Source organism: Podarcis gaigeae, assembly GCF_964106915.1.
Source record: "Podarcis gaigeae genome assembly, chromosome: 15".
In the NCBI taxonomy this organism is placed as follows: Eukaryota; Metazoa; Chordata; class Lepidosauria; order Squamata; family Lacertidae; genus Podarcis; species Podarcis gaigeae.
Window position 1 is genome coordinate 24,390,237 of NC_139692.1, and position 16,824 is coordinate 24,407,060.

At 42.6% G+C, this 16,824-nt stretch overlaps 3 protein-coding genes across 10 annotated transcripts in view; 1 reads left to right on the plus strand and 2 right to left on the minus strand.

Moving 5' to 3' along the window:
• ATP12A (ATPase H+/K+ transporting non-gastric alpha2 subunit) overlaps positions 1 to 1,116 on the plus strand; it is a 25,187-nt gene extending 24,071 nt beyond the window's left edge. The window contains exon 23 of the mRNA XM_083713946.1: positions 607 to 1,116. Coding sequence (XP_083570072.1) covers positions 607 to 635 — 29 coding nt within the window. The 3' untranslated portion in view covers positions 636 to 1,116. The remainder of the gene's footprint in view (positions 1 to 606) is intronic.
• LOC310832388 (uncharacterized protein CXorf65 homolog) overlaps positions 1 to 13,198 on the minus strand; it is a 15,360-nt gene extending 2,162 nt beyond the window's left edge. The window contains exons 1-7 of one of the 8 annotated variants that reach the window (XR_014558251.1): positions 12,567 to 13,060; positions 12,010 to 12,096; positions 11,527 to 11,643; positions 9,349 to 9,423; positions 8,373 to 8,471; positions 6,514 to 6,747; positions 3,268 to 3,409 (exon numbers count right to left, since the gene is read on the minus strand). Coding sequence is in view for 4 of the 8 variants with exons in the window: in XM_083714170.1 (XP_083570296.1) it covers positions 6,671 to 6,747; positions 8,373 to 8,471; positions 9,349 to 9,423; positions 11,527 to 11,643; positions 12,010 to 12,096; positions 12,567 to 12,642 (531 nt within the window). In the remaining 4 variants the exon portion in view is untranslated. Of the gene's footprint in view, positions 1 to 3,267; positions 3,414 to 3,448; positions 3,852 to 6,449; positions 6,748 to 8,372; positions 8,472 to 9,348; positions 9,424 to 11,526; positions 11,644 to 12,009; positions 12,097 to 12,566; positions 13,061 to 13,084 lie in introns of those variants that run through there. The other 7 variants (XR_014558252.1, XR_014558253.1, XM_083714172.1 and 4 more) reach the window with 7 other exon arrangements.
• A 1,691-nt stretch (positions 13,199 to 14,889) lies between these two features.
• Positions 14,890 to 16,824, minus strand: part of LOC310832291 (uncharacterized protein) — a 129,767-nt gene continuing 127,832 nt past the window's right edge. Inside the window, exon 88 of the mRNA XM_083713919.1 lies at positions 14,890 to 16,074. Within this exon, the coding sequence (XP_083570045.1) occupies positions 15,886 to 16,074 (189 nt within the window). The 3' untranslated portion in view covers positions 14,890 to 15,885. The remainder of the gene's footprint in view (positions 16,075 to 16,824) is intronic.

Genomic DNA, 16,824 nt, shown 5'->3' on the forward strand with positions numbered 1-16,824 from the left:
TTGTGGTATATGAATCACAAGTTAGATTCATGAATTACTGCAGGACCTTCTTTTATATTTTAACCAGCAATGTAGAGATTTGGAAAGAATTCATAGAGGACATTGGTTGGTGGACTGGTGGAAATCTAGGAAACCGTACCATTTTCAAGGACATTCAAACCATACTTTTTTAGTTGCCCTCAATACATTTGGGAGACTGGGTCAGGCAAGGCACTCCATGCTATGGATGCCTTCATTCTGTGCCCCCCATAGGAAGAGGAGTGGGAGAAAGGGGGAAAGCTCTCATACATGTACCATATGGAAGCCTTGGAGTCTCCATGATCTTTCTCTTCCAGCATTGGTACTAGGGGTGGAGAACCCCAGGTCAGTGAGGGGAGGCAAATGTGGCCCTCTGAACCTCTCTGTCTGGCCCTTGGTGTGCTCCACACACACCCTTCCCAGAACATGCTGCTCTCCTTGAGCATCTGTGTTTGTCTGGAATGTGTCAGATTCTGATAAGGCCTTTTTGCTTGTTTGGGTGAAGAACAGAGAGGCATGAGAATTGTGTTTGTACAGAAAGCTAAAGGAAAAATTCACACATGTTTTTTTTCTGTCCTTCCGTTACAGGCTGGTGGGACAAAAACATGTATTATTGAAAGCGTCTCTGTCACTCGTTTCTCCACCCTGGAGATGGCAACTTGGTTATCTCTTCTGGCAGCGGCTGCTTGAAGGTGCTTGCCTGTGCAATATCAACCAATTGCGAAGGAATCTCATCAGAATTGAGAGAGAGAAGTAGGAGATCCGAAGCAGATCTGAACTGTACTGTAAAAGCTTACCCTTGGGTTGCCAACTTGAATGCTATCTATTTTTATAACACCTAACCCCTTCTTGTTTAAAGTGTGCAACTGTCCGAAGGAAACCCCCTTGTATATAGAATGAAAGAAACCGCCCATTTGTCGCAGCAATAATATAAAGGCGCTGTCTTGCACTAGGTTTCTTAAAAGTTGCATTTTTGTTCATATGATGTCGCCTACAGCAATCCAACTGTGAGCCTGCTGGTGCAGACCAGAGGTGGGGTTGCTGAGGTTTATGCTGTACAATCACAATTTGATAATAAAAATAACTTTTTACAAAAAAGCTCCTGCTTGTCCTGTCTGGGTCTTTATTTATTTATTATTACATTTATACCCCACCTTTCTCGCCTCCTCATTCTTCATGGAAAAGGCTACAAATGGCTACTCACCAGGCTGGTACTTCACAGAATCACATAATTTGTAGAGTTGGAAGGGACCACAAGAGTCATCCAGCAATGCAGGAAAACTTTGTCCAGTGCCGGGCTCAAACCCACAACTCTGAGATTGAGAGTCTCATGCTCTACCAACTGAGCTATCCCAGCTGTCTAACCCCCACCCATAGTGATCAATGCAACTGCATCATGTGCTGGAACACAGCTTGCCCTTTTCTGCACAAAGAGCTTATTCCCCATTAGGTGGTGAAGAGGATATATTCAAGACCTTTCAAGTTCTGCTTTTATTGTAATGAAGGCAGCATTCCAATCTGAGACTTGGCACTGCAGCAAGTCTGAAGCAAAAGCAGGAGCCATGACTAACAGAGTCTGTAAGACTACCAGGAGTTACATTTTTGGAGTCAAATGCCTTTAATGCCATTCCGTACTAAGTTGTTATGGAAATGGCCCAACCAGTCCATCCTGCTTTCTTTTTTCAATTGCTCACATTTGAAGTCCTTGGCTTTCCATCCTGTCCCGCCCCTCCTGTGCTTTTATACAGTGTGTAGGAGTCATTGGTGTGGTGTTTTTTTAAAATAGAAAGTGCAAGTTTCAACTAGCACATCCCAAGCTCCTCTCTTCCCCTTCTTCCAAATGTTATGGGAATTCATCTCTCTAAACTCTGATTTGCAAATGAATGGAAAGTTTGCAACTAAGAATCTGGCTTCAAGTAATGCATTCTCCTGTAACAATGGGCTCTTATAGATGTGCCTTAATGGGCATCTGTTTGTCATTCGTAAATGTCACTGTTTTTATGTGACATGGGAACATAGCTGTCAACCTTTCCCTTTTATTGCGAGGAATCCTATTCAGAATAAGGGAATTTCCCTTAAAAAAAGGGGAAAGTTGACACACAGACACATTTGGAGGAATAATTCCTATTCACAGCAGCGAGCCAAAGTTCAAACAAGGTGATGGTCACCTGGCTTCAAAGTTGGCAAAGAAGTGGCTTTGTTTTACTATTTGTTAGCTGGCTCCTTTCCTGGATAATATCCTAACCTGCTCTGTGCTGTTGCCCACTACGGGCCCCTTTGAAATTAAATGGTCTGGTATGTTCCCAAGAAACGCTTATAAACAGAAACACCACATTCTTGTGAAGGAACAAAGGGAGAGCACAGTTCACTACTTTACCTGAGGATACTAGACCTTTCACATGGAAAAAATGCCTTATCTTCATCAAGTCTGCATGTGCCTGCTCCATCTGCTCAGATCAGAACAAGATACAGACTTGTTTCCACCGAAGCTAAATCAAAGCAGTATTGAAAACCGCAATGCACATTTACAGAGTTTAAATCAGCCCCAATTGAACTTTCTAGCAGCCTAATTGCAATAGAATTTGTTTGTGAAGATGCCGAGGTGTCAAGTGGCATTTATTTTTGAGGGTGCAGGTGAACAAAATGTTCCAAGGAAGTCAGTATTGCTTCGTGCAACCCCAATCTAAGCAACACATCCATTGTTCCTGTGTGACTGACAGTGACTGTATATTTCATCAACATAGCCCCTTAAGGCCCATGTCTGTATCAGAAATTAATTCCATTCCTGGCTCATTTATGTTATGTAATGGTATTGTGAGCCACTTGGAGTGAGCTATGGCCCCAAAATGCAGCCTATACATTTATTTAAAAATAAATAATAATCAACTTGCATGCCTCTCCTTTCTCTGCTGTCATACAAAATGGGGAAGGTTAGGCTACTATGATGCATTTATTTGTAACAATAAGAGAGAGTGATCTGGAGCTTCTCTTATTAATGCAATTCCATTCCATATTCACCTACTCTTAAAACGAAACATTGGCAAAAGAACAAAGAGTTTTCTCTGGCAGGTCTTGATAGACCAGAGGATTCATTGGCTGTGATTCCTGCATTGCAGGAGTTTGGACCAGATGATCTTGGGGTCCCTTCCACCTTTACAATTCTGATTCAGTGATATTTTTCTAGAAAAGAGGTGCCGGAACTCACCATGAATACCTCCTTGGTTCTCTTAGAACAGCAATAGAGCTCACCTGAGAGGTGCCAGAACTGAGTTCCAGCGAATTCCAGCTGAAAAAAGCCAGACTGATTCTATGATTTATTGTAAACTTTCTCTTCTACTTCAAGAAGCACACCACTTGATTACAGCAGTTGAGGAATGTCCTGATCTGAAGCCTATCTTGATAACAAAAAGGCAGAGAATGATTGACACCGGTTTTTCCACTCCATTTACTTAGAAATTACCCAGACAGCATTTGTTCGATCACTCCCAAATCCAAAGAGAAACAGATCTCTTGGAAATTAACCTTGTAAACCTTCAACTTTGAGAAAATCCACTGGAGTTTTCTAGTTTCCTCTTAAAAGAGGGCCTCTTTCTTTCTCAACTTTTATCTTCAACATAGCCCCGAACTGTTTCAATGCAGCATGCTATACAAATATAACCCTAGGATCTGATGCTCAATGTCTCCTAAGATTAGTCAGGTGGAGAATTTCAGCTAAGTACAGCATGGCAGAAAGAAAAGCTTGTGTGTGCTTCCCTCCAAAAGTGGGTATTCTAAGTGGATGAAGGATATTAATGCAATTGCAGAATGTCACATCCCATAGACTTTCACTTTCACTAAAAAGAGAGAGAGAAAAACAAACCTTCCAGTTCTGATGATTGGAAACAAAAGCATTGCACACGCAATGTTGCCAGTGCTGAATCAAGCTCTGAAACCCAGATGGAGTTGGGCAGAACTTCATATAATTATGGAGATGGGGTTTCAATGAACAACGCTTTATAATCTATTAGTTATCTAACCTCCATTCTCCAGTCATTCTGTTTGCAAGAGGAAGCTGTTGTGCACCAAGTCAGATTGCTGGCCCATTTAGCTCATGATTGCCTACACTGACTGGCAGCTGCTCTCCTGGGTTTTAGAAAGGGGTTTCATCCAGTCCTACCATGAGATGCCAGGAATTGAATCCAGGACCTTCTGCATGCAGTGCATGTGCTTACCACATTCAGCCAGTCCAATATTATTTGCAGCCAATGTTGGTGTCATCCATCTTCAGAGACAATAGAATGTGCCGCCAGGGGTGAAATCAAACTGCTGTGTTAGCATCACTGAAGTGACCTCCCTGGGGTGCAAGCCTGGACAATGTGTATGGAGGTCCTGGACTGCCCAGATGACAAGACACACCCTCTCAGCCTCACTGATGTGGTCCAAGGGAAAGGATAGCAATACATTTGGCACCAGATTGGCTGCAGGAGTAACTGGAAGGAGGCGTACAAGGTACCATCCAACCATCTTAAGAACTCCACTCCTGACTTGTGTAGGGTTTTATCTCCCAAAGATATCCCGCAAAGCAGCAGACTGGCTACTACACACACACACACACACACACACACACACACACACACTGGTACCTCAAGTTACAAACGCCTCAGGTTACAAACTCAGGTTACAAACTCTGCTTACCTGGAAGACTTACCCCCTTTTGAGAACTTTGCCCCAGGATGAGAACAGAAATCGTGTGCTGGCCGCGCAGCAGCAAGAAGAGGCCCCATTAGCAAAAGCGCACCTCTAGTTAAGAACAGTTTCAGGTTAAGAACAGACCTCCGGAATGAATTAAGTTCATAAGTAGAGGTACCACTGTATAAGTATCACTGTGTGTGATACACACACACACACACACACACACAAAATCCCCACCCAAAAACCCGCACTAAGGCATTCCAAGAGTGAGATGAAGCACATTGATTTTCAGAACTGCAAATTTTCAAAACTTAAAATTCAAAGGTTCTTCCAACCACTTAGATTTTTAAAATCCCTTGACAGTCAACACTGCTTTGGGTCAAAAAGTAGCCTGCAACTCCCATGCTGCTAGCATATATATAACCAAAGTGTGGTGTAGCAGTTAGGACCTGGAAGATCAGGGTTCGAATCCCTACTGAGCCATGAAATTCACTGGGGCCACCTCGGGCCAGTCATTGCTTCTCAACCTAACCAACCTCATGGGTTGTCTGGGGAATTAAATGAGAAGGGGAGAACCATGTTCCAGCTTGTTGGGAAAGAAATGCAATACAATAAAATATTTTTTTAAAAAATGTCAACATTAGCCAATAACCATTTACAGTGGTATCTCAGGTTACATACACTTCTGGTTACATACGCTTCAGGTTACATACTCCGCTAACCCAGAAATAGTGCTTCAGGTTAAGAATTTTGCTTCAGGTTGAGAACAGAAATCGTGCTCCGGCGGCGTGGCAGCGGCAGGAGGCCCCATTAGGTAAAGTGGTGCTTCAGGTTAAGAACAGTTTCAGATTAAATACGGACCTCCGGAACGAATTAAGTACTTAACCCCGAGGTACCACTGTAGTTTCAAAGTCATCTGACTGACCTAAAAAAAGTCTGGATGGAACAGAGGAATTTATTCCTTGGTGAACTGTGTTTTGGATTTTGTTGTATTATTTCTAAAAATATTATTTATTAATCTGTTCTTTGGAGAAGGTCATGACCTGGTTTCTCACATCTCCATACATCATTCCTTAACAGTCTTGCACCATCCTTGGTATAGCAGCTTCCCTTGCACTTGAAATATCACCAGTGTGCTCAAAAGCACCATCTCTTTTTATTACTATTTCTAGGATGAGTAAGATTGGAAACAACTCTCAGAAATAAGCCTTGGGGAATTCTGGTGCAGAATGGCTGTAGCATTGGCTGACTCACAAAATTGTTCCTACAACGGTTGAGGCAAAGAGCGAGAAACATAGTGGAGAATGCCTTTTGTTGAATTAACCTTAGTCAAACTTGTACATATTGAGACAAAAAGAAACATCTGGAGGATCACAGGTTCCCCAACCCTGTCCAATCAAGCACATCTACAGTACAATGTTATATTCCCTGTTTACTCAGAAGTAAGTCCTACAGCATTCAAGGCACCTTATTGTCAGGTAAGGTGCCTAAAAATTCACATTTGCACAAAGAAACAGAAAAAGGTATATGTAGGGACTCAGCTAGATTGGTAAAGAAAAAGCAATTTATATGTGTTGTATGTGCAGTATAACACTGTGCCACCAGATGGTGCTGTGGAGTCCCATTTTTACCTACGGGATTTCCCTGTTTAAATGTATGTGTTTAACTGAAATGCTTTTTTGATGTGTCTAGATCCAGCCTTGGTTCGAGCGAGAGGCAGTGTTTCAGCTTAAAGGCGTTAGTGAGACATCAGAAACAGATTGAGGGAAACAGGGAATAGGATCTGATTTATATTTACTTCAGCCAGCCCCTGGCGACACCCACCTCACACCTGATTGGCTGTTTTGTGCCTAGGCAGCAAATCACAATGCAGGCTTCAGAATCCTGGCCTGCCTTTTTATGCGGACTCAAGCTCAGAGCAGGGGACACGCAGGAACATAAATAAACTGGAAGAAATTCCAATTTCTGATCCAACAAGAGATCATAATTTTCTGCTTTGTTTCGGAGAAGCCACTGGTGTCCTTGTTCTGCTGCTGTGAGGCGAATGATTCCTTAAGCCTACAGTGGAAAGAGACAATAATCATGTAAGCACCAATGCGTCTGTGAACAAGATGGTAAAAACAAGATGGTGGACTTGCCAAAAGATTAAAACCTTTTGGGACATGATCCATGATGAAATAAAAAAAATGATAAGGACATCACACACACAAAAAGGCAGAGGCATATCTATTAGGAATTCTAGATAAAGATATCCCAAAAGTTAAAACTAACTTATTTCTATTTGCGTCAACAGTGGCAAGAATTTTGATTGCTAGCTATTGGAAAGAAGACAGCATCCCAACAAAAAGAGAATGGTTGGGGAAACTTTGTGAGTACTTGGAATTAGCAAAACTGACAGATATAATAAAGAGAAAATCCAAAACTATGGTTATGACGCAATGAGAGTTCTTAAATGATTATTTACAAAACCAGAGCTCAACTACATCTGGTTGTGTTTAGAATAATTTTGTGCGTAATATAAAAAATACAAAGTGAGGAAATCCAAAGGGAAAATATGAAGAACAGAGGTTCTGGCGAACGGATTATTAAAAACGCGTGAGGTAAATGGTGGAAGTCTTTTTAAAAAAACAAACAAACAAACAAACAAATTATTTAAGGTAGATAAGGACAAGCTGAAATTATACAATTGAATATAAATATAGATGGGAAACGGCTATGTATTGTGAGTACTTATCTACTTTAAAAAAATAATTCACTTATGATCTTTTTCTTTTACTTCTTATTCTTTCTGTGTTCTTTTTTTCTTTTTTCTGATATCTTATCTTTCATTTCACTGCTTTATTGTGAATAGCATTTTATAGAGGTATAAATAACTGTAAATATGAAAAGAGACAAAATATTCTCTAATTTTTTCCCCTTGGTTAGATGTATTTTCTTTTTCTTTTGTATTTTCTTTTGTTGTGAATATGTATGTTTTCTAATTTGTACTTAATAAAAATATTAATAAAATTAAAAATGAATAAATAAAGCAAATACTTCATGCAAATATGGACAATAATGTGAGATTTTGGTTAAGTTTGGTCTCTGTATGTAAAACAAACTGTACATTCAGAGAATGGTCATTAAATATTTATTTATTTATTTATTTAATTCATAAAATTTATACACCGCTTGATGGTAAACAACAACAACCTTCAGTCTTCAACTAGCATTAAATGATGACATTGAGGTGATACGTACGTATAACCCTTTTAAATCTGGTTGTGACCATGTTAGGGGGAAAGCAACCCATTATTCATTGAATATGTTTTAAGCTTATATCTCAACCCAGCAGTTCACCTGAGGCAACTTGCAGCTGTTCCCTGACTGCCCTTGGACAATGAAAAGACTGGCAGTCCTCAGGGAAGGAGTTGCTTGTTTTGAAATTCATATGCTATAGCTGGGTTCCAATAAGTAAACCAAGCTGATTATGGATTCTGAAGGTGGTTATTCATCTCACTTGGTTAAAAATGTAATTCCACTTCTCCATATCTAATACATGCCATCTTTCCTGAATTGCAGGGGGTTGGACTAGGGGCTCCTCTGAGTCCCTTCCAACTCTACAATTTTATGATTCTATGTTAGCCATCAAGACTCACAAAAAGTAATAAACTGGACGTTCTCTTTAATAATTATGAGCTCACCTTCAGCAGCTGGGATATCCAAGGTTGCTTTTTTGTGGTTCTTTCTGGATTTTACTCTCGGAGAGGGGACTTTGCGCTCTTGCCAGCTCTCTAGCTTAGCTTCAGGTAGGAGAAATATATAATTCACCAAAGCAATTCAACGGTGCAATGAAAAAGCGAGATAGAGCATCAGCAATTATCTAACTAAGGGAGCAGTCTTGTGCCCTCTGGCACAGTGGCTGAAGGTCCTCATGATGCTACAGACCACCCTCTGTGATGCCACCAGAAGTTTCCACACAGCAGTGATGGAAAGCTCTCAAACCACTGCTATTCTGACAGCAGTATAAAATGTATACATAAAAGTTTCACTCACCTATTTTCCACTGAAATCAAAGGGGCATAAAACCCTTTACCCCTTCTTGGTTGCATCTGAAGGTGGAAGATCTAAAAAGGGACATGTGCATGCAGAGTGTACAGCTGGACCTTTTACAAACCTAGTTCCCAGTTTCAAAGAGGCAAGCCACATTTCTGAATAGTTATGGTCCTACATTGAAAATGGGCATGTCTCTTTGGCATGGGAGGTGTATTTTTGTCCAGAGGCACCGATCCATCTTTGACAGGGACACCTAGGCTCAGGGACAGACAAAGCTTAGCTTCTTTCACTGGCAAGTGCACACAGTTGTCAGTCCCTGGGCCCTGATGGCACTTCTGGCTGACTACTGACATTTGCATGAGAAGAGAAGACTCCGTAGAAAAAACGCTGGGCACAAGGAGAAGGGGACGACAGAGGATGAGATGGTTGGACAGTGTTCTCGAAGCTACCAGCATGAGTTTGACCAAACTGCGGGAGGCAGTGGAAGACAGGAGTGCCTGGCGTGCTCTGGTCCATGGGGTCACAAAGAGTCAGACACGACTAAACGACTAAACAACAACAAACTGACATTTGAAGATGCTTTTCAAATTGCATAGATAAATGGAGGCAAGTTCACCCACCTACCTAGGAACTTAGCATTAATGACGGACTCATCTTTCAACAGAGGTGTAAATACTCTCTTGGAAGGCCTTTCACCTCCTGGAAAGGGCAAAGGTAAAGAACAATTATAGTGTGTGGTTAGGGGTAGGGATGGAATGTCCTGTTTAGCAGTCAGAATAAAGAGCAAGAGTTGAGCTAGCTGGCAAAGTCATGGCAGAACAGCTGCCAATCACAGCTGTGGCTAGCATCGTTGTTCTAACTAAGCACATTCTATTAGAAGCAAAACTCATTTTCAGTGGGTTCTCACTCACAAGTAGAGCTGGTTGAAAAAACTGATTTCCACAAATTCTCACATGAACCAATTTGATTTTCATCTCTTGGACTAGAGTGTAGATCAGAACACTAGATTTTTCCAAATTTTGTAATACTGTTCTTGGTTAATTTTTTTTTTAACCAAAAGGACCTTTAAAATGTATATAAAATTGGTTTAGAAACACGGGCATTGAGATCCCATCCATGCTGAAATACATGTTTTCTAATAAAATATTGTCAGGGGCTCAGGAGCAGAAGCACAGGAAATGGAGAGCAAAGGGGAAGAATCTGAGGGCAGCGTAGGAGAAGATGACAGTGGCCCGAGAGATTCCATGAGCCTCTCCAGCGAATCGGAAGATTCACAGAAGGGGGCGCCGGTGGCCAGGGCAAGGGGGGTCCCAAGGGGGACACTCCAGAAGCAAGGGGCCAGTGGGGACTCCCAGAGCAGCAGTTGGAGATCAGGACCAGCTTCCCCACCAGAGCATAGTGGGGGGAAGAGTCCCAGGTATCGGGGCCAGCGTATCCCCCAGCAGACAGAGAAGATGAGTCAGGGCTGACCACGCCTCCATCGGAGAGTCAGGCAACGGAGGGGAGGTCAGGTCCAGCCAGCATCCCGGAAGAGGGAAGCAGTGATAGAAGCAGTGTAACGGTCAGGAGGAAGGTCACTGGGTTGGCGCGTGAGCCAAGTTCAAATGTACAGGCGCGCGGGACAGCAGAGAACGAGGATTGGGAACCAGGTCCTAAAGCCCGCCAGAGGCAGGGGGAGGAGTCAGGAGACTCAGCGTCAGAAGAGTCCAGAAAGGGGAATGCCTCAGCGGACAGGAGGACCCAGAGGAGGAGAGAGCAGAGGAAGAGGTGGAGCAGGGCTAGAATCTTAAACTGGTGTCAGGGGGGAGGAGATTCAGACGGAACTTCGGCGGTCTAGAGTTTAAGACGTAGAGCTGCGCGCTACGGCTTTGAAATGGAAACTGAACTTCAATAAAGACTTTTGTATATAACAACGATCTGGCGTTGGTCCTCTGTGAGCTGGGCCCTTGGGGCAGCTCTGACAAATATGTTTTTAAATATGGTTTTTTAGGCAGATTTTTCTTTATGAAATCATAGATACATAGGAAAATGGGATGGAATGAAAGCATGCAAAATTGACTCAGAGGTAAAATAGACTGATCCACCTATCCTTGCCTCTGAGTGACAGGCATAGGATTGGCTGCAAAGAACACTAGAAGTAGCTACACTTTGTGGACCCAGATGCAGAATTGTAAGCAATAAGGAACTGCTCACCTTCTTGCAAAGTGTTTCAGGGCCCACAGCAGCAGACCTTACAGGCAAAACTGTGAATTTGTGCACATATCTGTACATGCACAGGTAAAGGTCTAAACCTGCGGTCTAAACCACTAAGTCTCTTGGGCTTGGGAAGGCTGGCGGTTCGAATCCCTGCAACAGGGTGAGCTCCCGTTGCTCGGTCCCTGTTCCTGCCAACCTAGCAGTTCAAAAGCACATCAAAGTGCAAGTAGATAAACAGGTACTGCTGTGGCGAGAAGGTAAACGGCGTTTCTGTGCGCTCTGGTTTCTGTCATGGTGTTCTGTTGTGCCAGAAGTGGTTTAGTCATGCTGCCCACATGACCCAGAAAGCTGTCTTTGGACAAACACCAGCTCCCTCGGCCTGAAAGCGAGATGAGCGCCACAATCCCATAGTTGCCTTTGACTGGACTTAACCGTCCAGGGGTCCTTTACCTTTTACCTTTACATGCACAGATAGTACCGATTCCAGTGTGCATAAATTATCATGAGAACTGGATTCAGACTTCCTTGGTTTTAGGTGCACATTGTGCATTTGTACTGCCATACCTGTCCACATGGGAGTCTAGAGATTTGGTGCAAGGGACCTACTTGTAACACCCAGGAGTACATAGGCCTCACGTTCCCCCAGAAGCTCAGTTGCGGAGCGCTGCTTGTTCTGGAGTAAATTCTTCACCTGGCCACTCTCGTCTGCTAACTCTATGTCATCTGAAACACATGATTCAAGAACTGGCAAGTGTTATTCATTCACACGCTATCCCTGTTTTTTTCAAACGTAAATTTTGAGCTTTCTGCATGTGTTCAATTTGTGTCAGGCCTTCTCTGAGGAATGTGCTTCTACATACCTTGGAGTCTTTAACAGAAAGGCAAACATGCTCACAAGGAGGCTGGATGTCTGTGTCAGAGCACTGAGTGCTGTCTCAATTAGCCTCCACACTTCAGGATTTGACAAAGTCTCTGCTGGATCAAGGTGCTTACTGTCAGTGAGTGTAACCCACTGAAACATCTAAATGCATGGATACACACTCCCACCCCCCAACATACAAAGTGCACAAAGATTTTTAGTTACTGTACCTTCATCCTCACAGCCACAGCGGCGTTTGATGCCATCCAGGAGACGCTGGACTTCACAGTGAATGTTAAAAATGTCTGCCCTGTTTTCTACAAAGTAAAAACAAAATGCAAAAATTGATTTCATTTTTTTGAATAAAACAATTTTAACCATTTATATGCCACCTTCCAGTAAAACATCTCCCAAAATAGCTAACAATAATGAATTTAAAACATATGCAAGGATAAAACCATGGGAAACAGCTGTCATTCACATGCTTGTAACCTCCAGGTTAGACTAATATAATGTGTCCTTGAAGATTGCAAGGAAACCATAGTTTAGCTGAAAATACAGCCTGTGGGGTTGCTAACTGGGTCCAGGTCCCGAAATGTGTTTCCCCCTGTGTTTGGACAATTGCACTGATTCCCAGTCTATTTCAAGATGCTGGCTCCCATCATCCCTGGCCATTGGTCATGCTTGCGGGGGCTGATGGGATGTGTAGTTCTGCAAACCCTGGAGGGCAAAGGTTCCCCAAACCTGTTGCAAGACAACAAAGGTTCAAGGCCGGAAGGTCACTTACCACCATGAAGCACAGTTACAAACATTTCTGCTGAAAACCTGAAGGGGAAAAGAAGGGAAAGGAAGAAATGCGCCATGAGGTCAATATATAAAAGTCTGAGCTTGTTTATGCTGTTGAAGTACCAGTATCTGACTCCTCAGCAAATGCCCAGGAATTGAGAGCATGGAGGGGGGGGGACATGCTATTCTTCGAATTGAATTCCCTAGAATTCTCCCTTCCTTCCTCTACCTTTTTCATTCCAAGGGCCACATTCCCTCTTAGAGAACCCTCTGGGGGCTACATACCAGTAATAGAAATGGCTAACCTACATGCATTCATGCTCAGCACACATCCCTTAGCAATTAGGGTTGAAAAAACATTCTACATGCTTATTTTTCTTTTTGAAAAAATATATATCCTAGTTTTCTTTTGACACAAGAACTCGGAACTCATTGCAACCATCTTTAAATTTCATTTTAAAACTATGCAGCATTCGAATGTAGCAGGACAACTCACAAATGACCCAAGCCATCACTGACCTTTCTGGATGATGTGACAATGGCAGTAGCCCTAATCCAAAACCGGGATGGACTGACGTAGCTCCGGGAGCCAGGAAAACGTCGGATGGTCAGGTGCCACCTTTGTTCCTAAATTCCGCACCAGCCTTGCAAGTGAAAGTGATATTGTAGCTATTTTCCAAGCAGCCTGATACAGCACACATATGTCTTTATTGCCGAGTGCTGCTTGGGTTTGTTTCCGTCTCCATGGGTGACATGTTGCCCTAACAATGGGCCTGGTAAACAGCAGCAGAGCCAATGAAACCACCTCTCTTTTCTACCAGTTATGTAAATATTACCTCATCCTCCACGAGCAAAGAACCTGCCTTAATGTACTTCTATGTGGATGAGGATCTCAGGAAATCTAGGATAAAGAAAGTGCTTGGTTATCTGAATAGATCAGAAATAAACAGCATTAGCATACTCTCCAACATTTCTCCAATGAAAATTGGGGTGTCCTATTCAATAATAGTTGGGATGTGGGTGGCGCTGTGGGTTAAACAACAGAGCCCAGGACTTGCCAATCAGAAGGTCGGCGATTCGAATCCCTGTGACGGGGTGAACTCCCGTTGCTTGGTCCCTGCTCCTGCCAACCTAGCAGTTTGAAAGGATGAAGTGCAGGTAGATAAATAGGTACCGCTCTGGCGGGAAGGTAAACGGCATTTCCGTGCGCTGCTCTGGTTCACCAGAAGTGGCTTAGTCATGCTGGCCACAACACCCGGAAGCTGTTCGCCGGCTCCCTTGGCCAATAAAGCGAGATGAGCTTTATTTATAACCCCAGAGTCGGCCACGACTGGACCTAATGGTCAGGGGTCCCTTTACCTTTATTTAATAATAATAATAATAATAATAATAATAATAATAATAATAATAATAATAATAATTTATACCCTACCCATCTGACTGGGTTGCCCCAGCCACTCTGGGCAGTTTCCAACATATATAAAAATATCATAAAACATTAAACACTATATACCTTCCCTATACAGGGCTGCCTTCAAATGTCTTCTAAAGGTTATATAGTTACTTATCTCTTTAGCTCGGAGGTTGCATAACTCCATACTGTCCAGCATTTCTCCAATGAAAATAAGGTCGTTTTGCCATACCCTCCAACATCTTGTCGATGAAAATAGGGATGTTCTAAGGAAAAGTGAGACATTCTGGGATGAAACCAGAGACTAGGACAGTTTCTGAAAATCTGAGACATATGGAGAGAGACACTTGGAGGGTCTGCATTAAAGCATGGGGAACCCACCCAATGGGACTCACCCAATTAAAATACAGGGCGGGGATACCCCATTATGCTACTTCCGGTGTCATGTTTCTCAAACATAAAGTGTGTTAAGTCCTCTTAGTTGTAGCAGGAGGCACTGAGGCTGCATCCAGACAGCAATTTATTCTGTTTTCATTTATTTCCTTACCTGATAATTTCCAAAATTCATGTGATCTCTTATGCAACATAAAAGCCACTTCTGGAAAAAATATAGCAGAAGTTTAGCAGTCATTTCCATAGCATTTGCTTCCAGAGGGGGGGGGGGACTGTCTCCAACCCCCTTAATCCAGAAAATCACAGGAGTTTTTTTGTGTTGCAATTTCACTTGACCTCCGGGAGGTATTCCAGCACACAGGTCTTTTCCTGTCATTCCTGGGATAGAATCTGAGGTGCTAGCATTATAATCAGGCAAAGTAACACAATAATCCCCACATCTGAATGCTCTCCAAGTAGTGTCTCCTTTGTCAGGTGGTTCGGCTGTTATAGATGCTCATAGTGACTATTTGTGATACTCGTTACAGGATCAAACAGAATTTATTTTCCCACTGGGAACATGAAGCATGAGGCACAACCACAATCCCGATTCCTCTCACATTTTGAATATTTACATGATGATTTTCAGATAAACTACCTAACAAATATTTCTCAAATGTGGCATTATTATATTTGCATTTTTATCTCCCATGGAAATTAACATTTTTGTTCGACTTTACAACATAATGCACGTATTTTTCAACTGCATCCATCAGATTAGCAGTTATGGATTCTGCAACCTTTCAGATGTCCACCCACTCTTTGGGTGTGTATCAGATTAATTCAGAACTGTCATTTTGTGATACTATAAACAAAACTGCCATTTTTCAAACTTCCTCTCTGTGTGTACACATTCCATACATACCTTCTCTTTCATGCAAAGTCATCTTGAGCCAGAACTAACCACCTTTCCTTCTGTTCATTTTTGACACCTGCAATGACCAAACCCTGTTTTTGGCTTCCCTTCTCCTTTGAAAAAGTTATTGCCTATTTTCATTTGAAACTGGCAAGGACAAAGAAAATCATGTGCACATTGGATTATAACTCTGCAACTGCACAATACTCACATGATATTGCTCACAACACATCAGTAATGCACATCTACTGAGCACTTAAAATTTCCTTCCTAGATACTAACTGGAAAGGAAGGAGCAGTAGCAGGCAAACTGGTGAACTTTTGAAAGTTACAACAAAAGTTGAGAAATCCCCTCACTGCCATTGAAAGCCCCTTCTCTCTGATCCCAAATATTTTAAAAAGAAAAATGATAAGAAGACCCCAGATTGTAATCCACATGTCCTAAAACCATTGGGTATCCAAAACAGTTGCCTCCAATTTGCTACTTGGATTCACTCCTACTGCAATACTTTAGGTCCCAAGAGATTTAGGTATTTAAGTAAAGGGTTGATCACTCCAGCAAGAAATAAACACAGTCGACCAAATGCTCCCTGCTGGTTCAGAGTTTTGGCCAGTCTCCCCTCAGCTGCTGAGCTGGCCACCATGATGGATTTTCAGACAATAAGCCAGTTCCGATTCAATGTCTTTGATTTTCTGCGCAATGAGACTTCTCTTGATTCCCAGCAACACACTTTGGTCTCTCTTGGCAGCCCAAGATTCAAGATGTTCCGAGAAGTGCTGTGCTTTCTCCTCAGGAAGACAACTTGCAGACTGTACAATGGGTGGGGAGGAAGGAGAGGAAGTGGGAAACAGGCAGAAGAAAGCCATTGAGTTGTCCTGAAGCAATTACTGGAATAGTGGTTGAGGCAAGATGCTGTAAACCAGGAGATCTGGGTTCTCATTACTCTGGTGCTACTCAAGAAGAGCAAACCAGACTGTGTGGCCCCCTTCCTCCAGTTCTGATGCCTTAGATAGATAGATAGATAGATAGATAGATAGATAGATAGATAGATTCTTTATTGTCATTACACAAGTGCAACATTGCACAAGTGCAACGAAATTGGATGCCATCCCTTAAAAACAACAAAAGCAACACAACAACAACAACCAAACAAACCACATTCCAGCCACACCCACACCCACACCCATCAAACTCCCAGGTCACACTATCGAGTTACTGCATTTAAGAAGGCCACAGCTCTTGGATAGAAACAACTATTTTTCAGTCTATTTGTCCTTGACTTGATGTTTCTGTATCTCCTGCCAGAAGGCAGTAGTACAAACAGACTGTGTCCCGGGTGAGATGCATCCTGCAGGATATTATTTGCTTTCCTAAGACAACGGGAACCGTACAGTTCTTCCAAAGATGGGAGGGGATGACCAATAATCCTTTGGGCTGTGGTTATGACCTTCTGGAGCACCTTCCTCTTCCTAGCTGTACAGCTGGAGAACCAGGCACAAATACAGTATGTGAGAATGCTCTCTATGGAGCCTCGGTAGAAGGACACCAGCAGTCTCTCA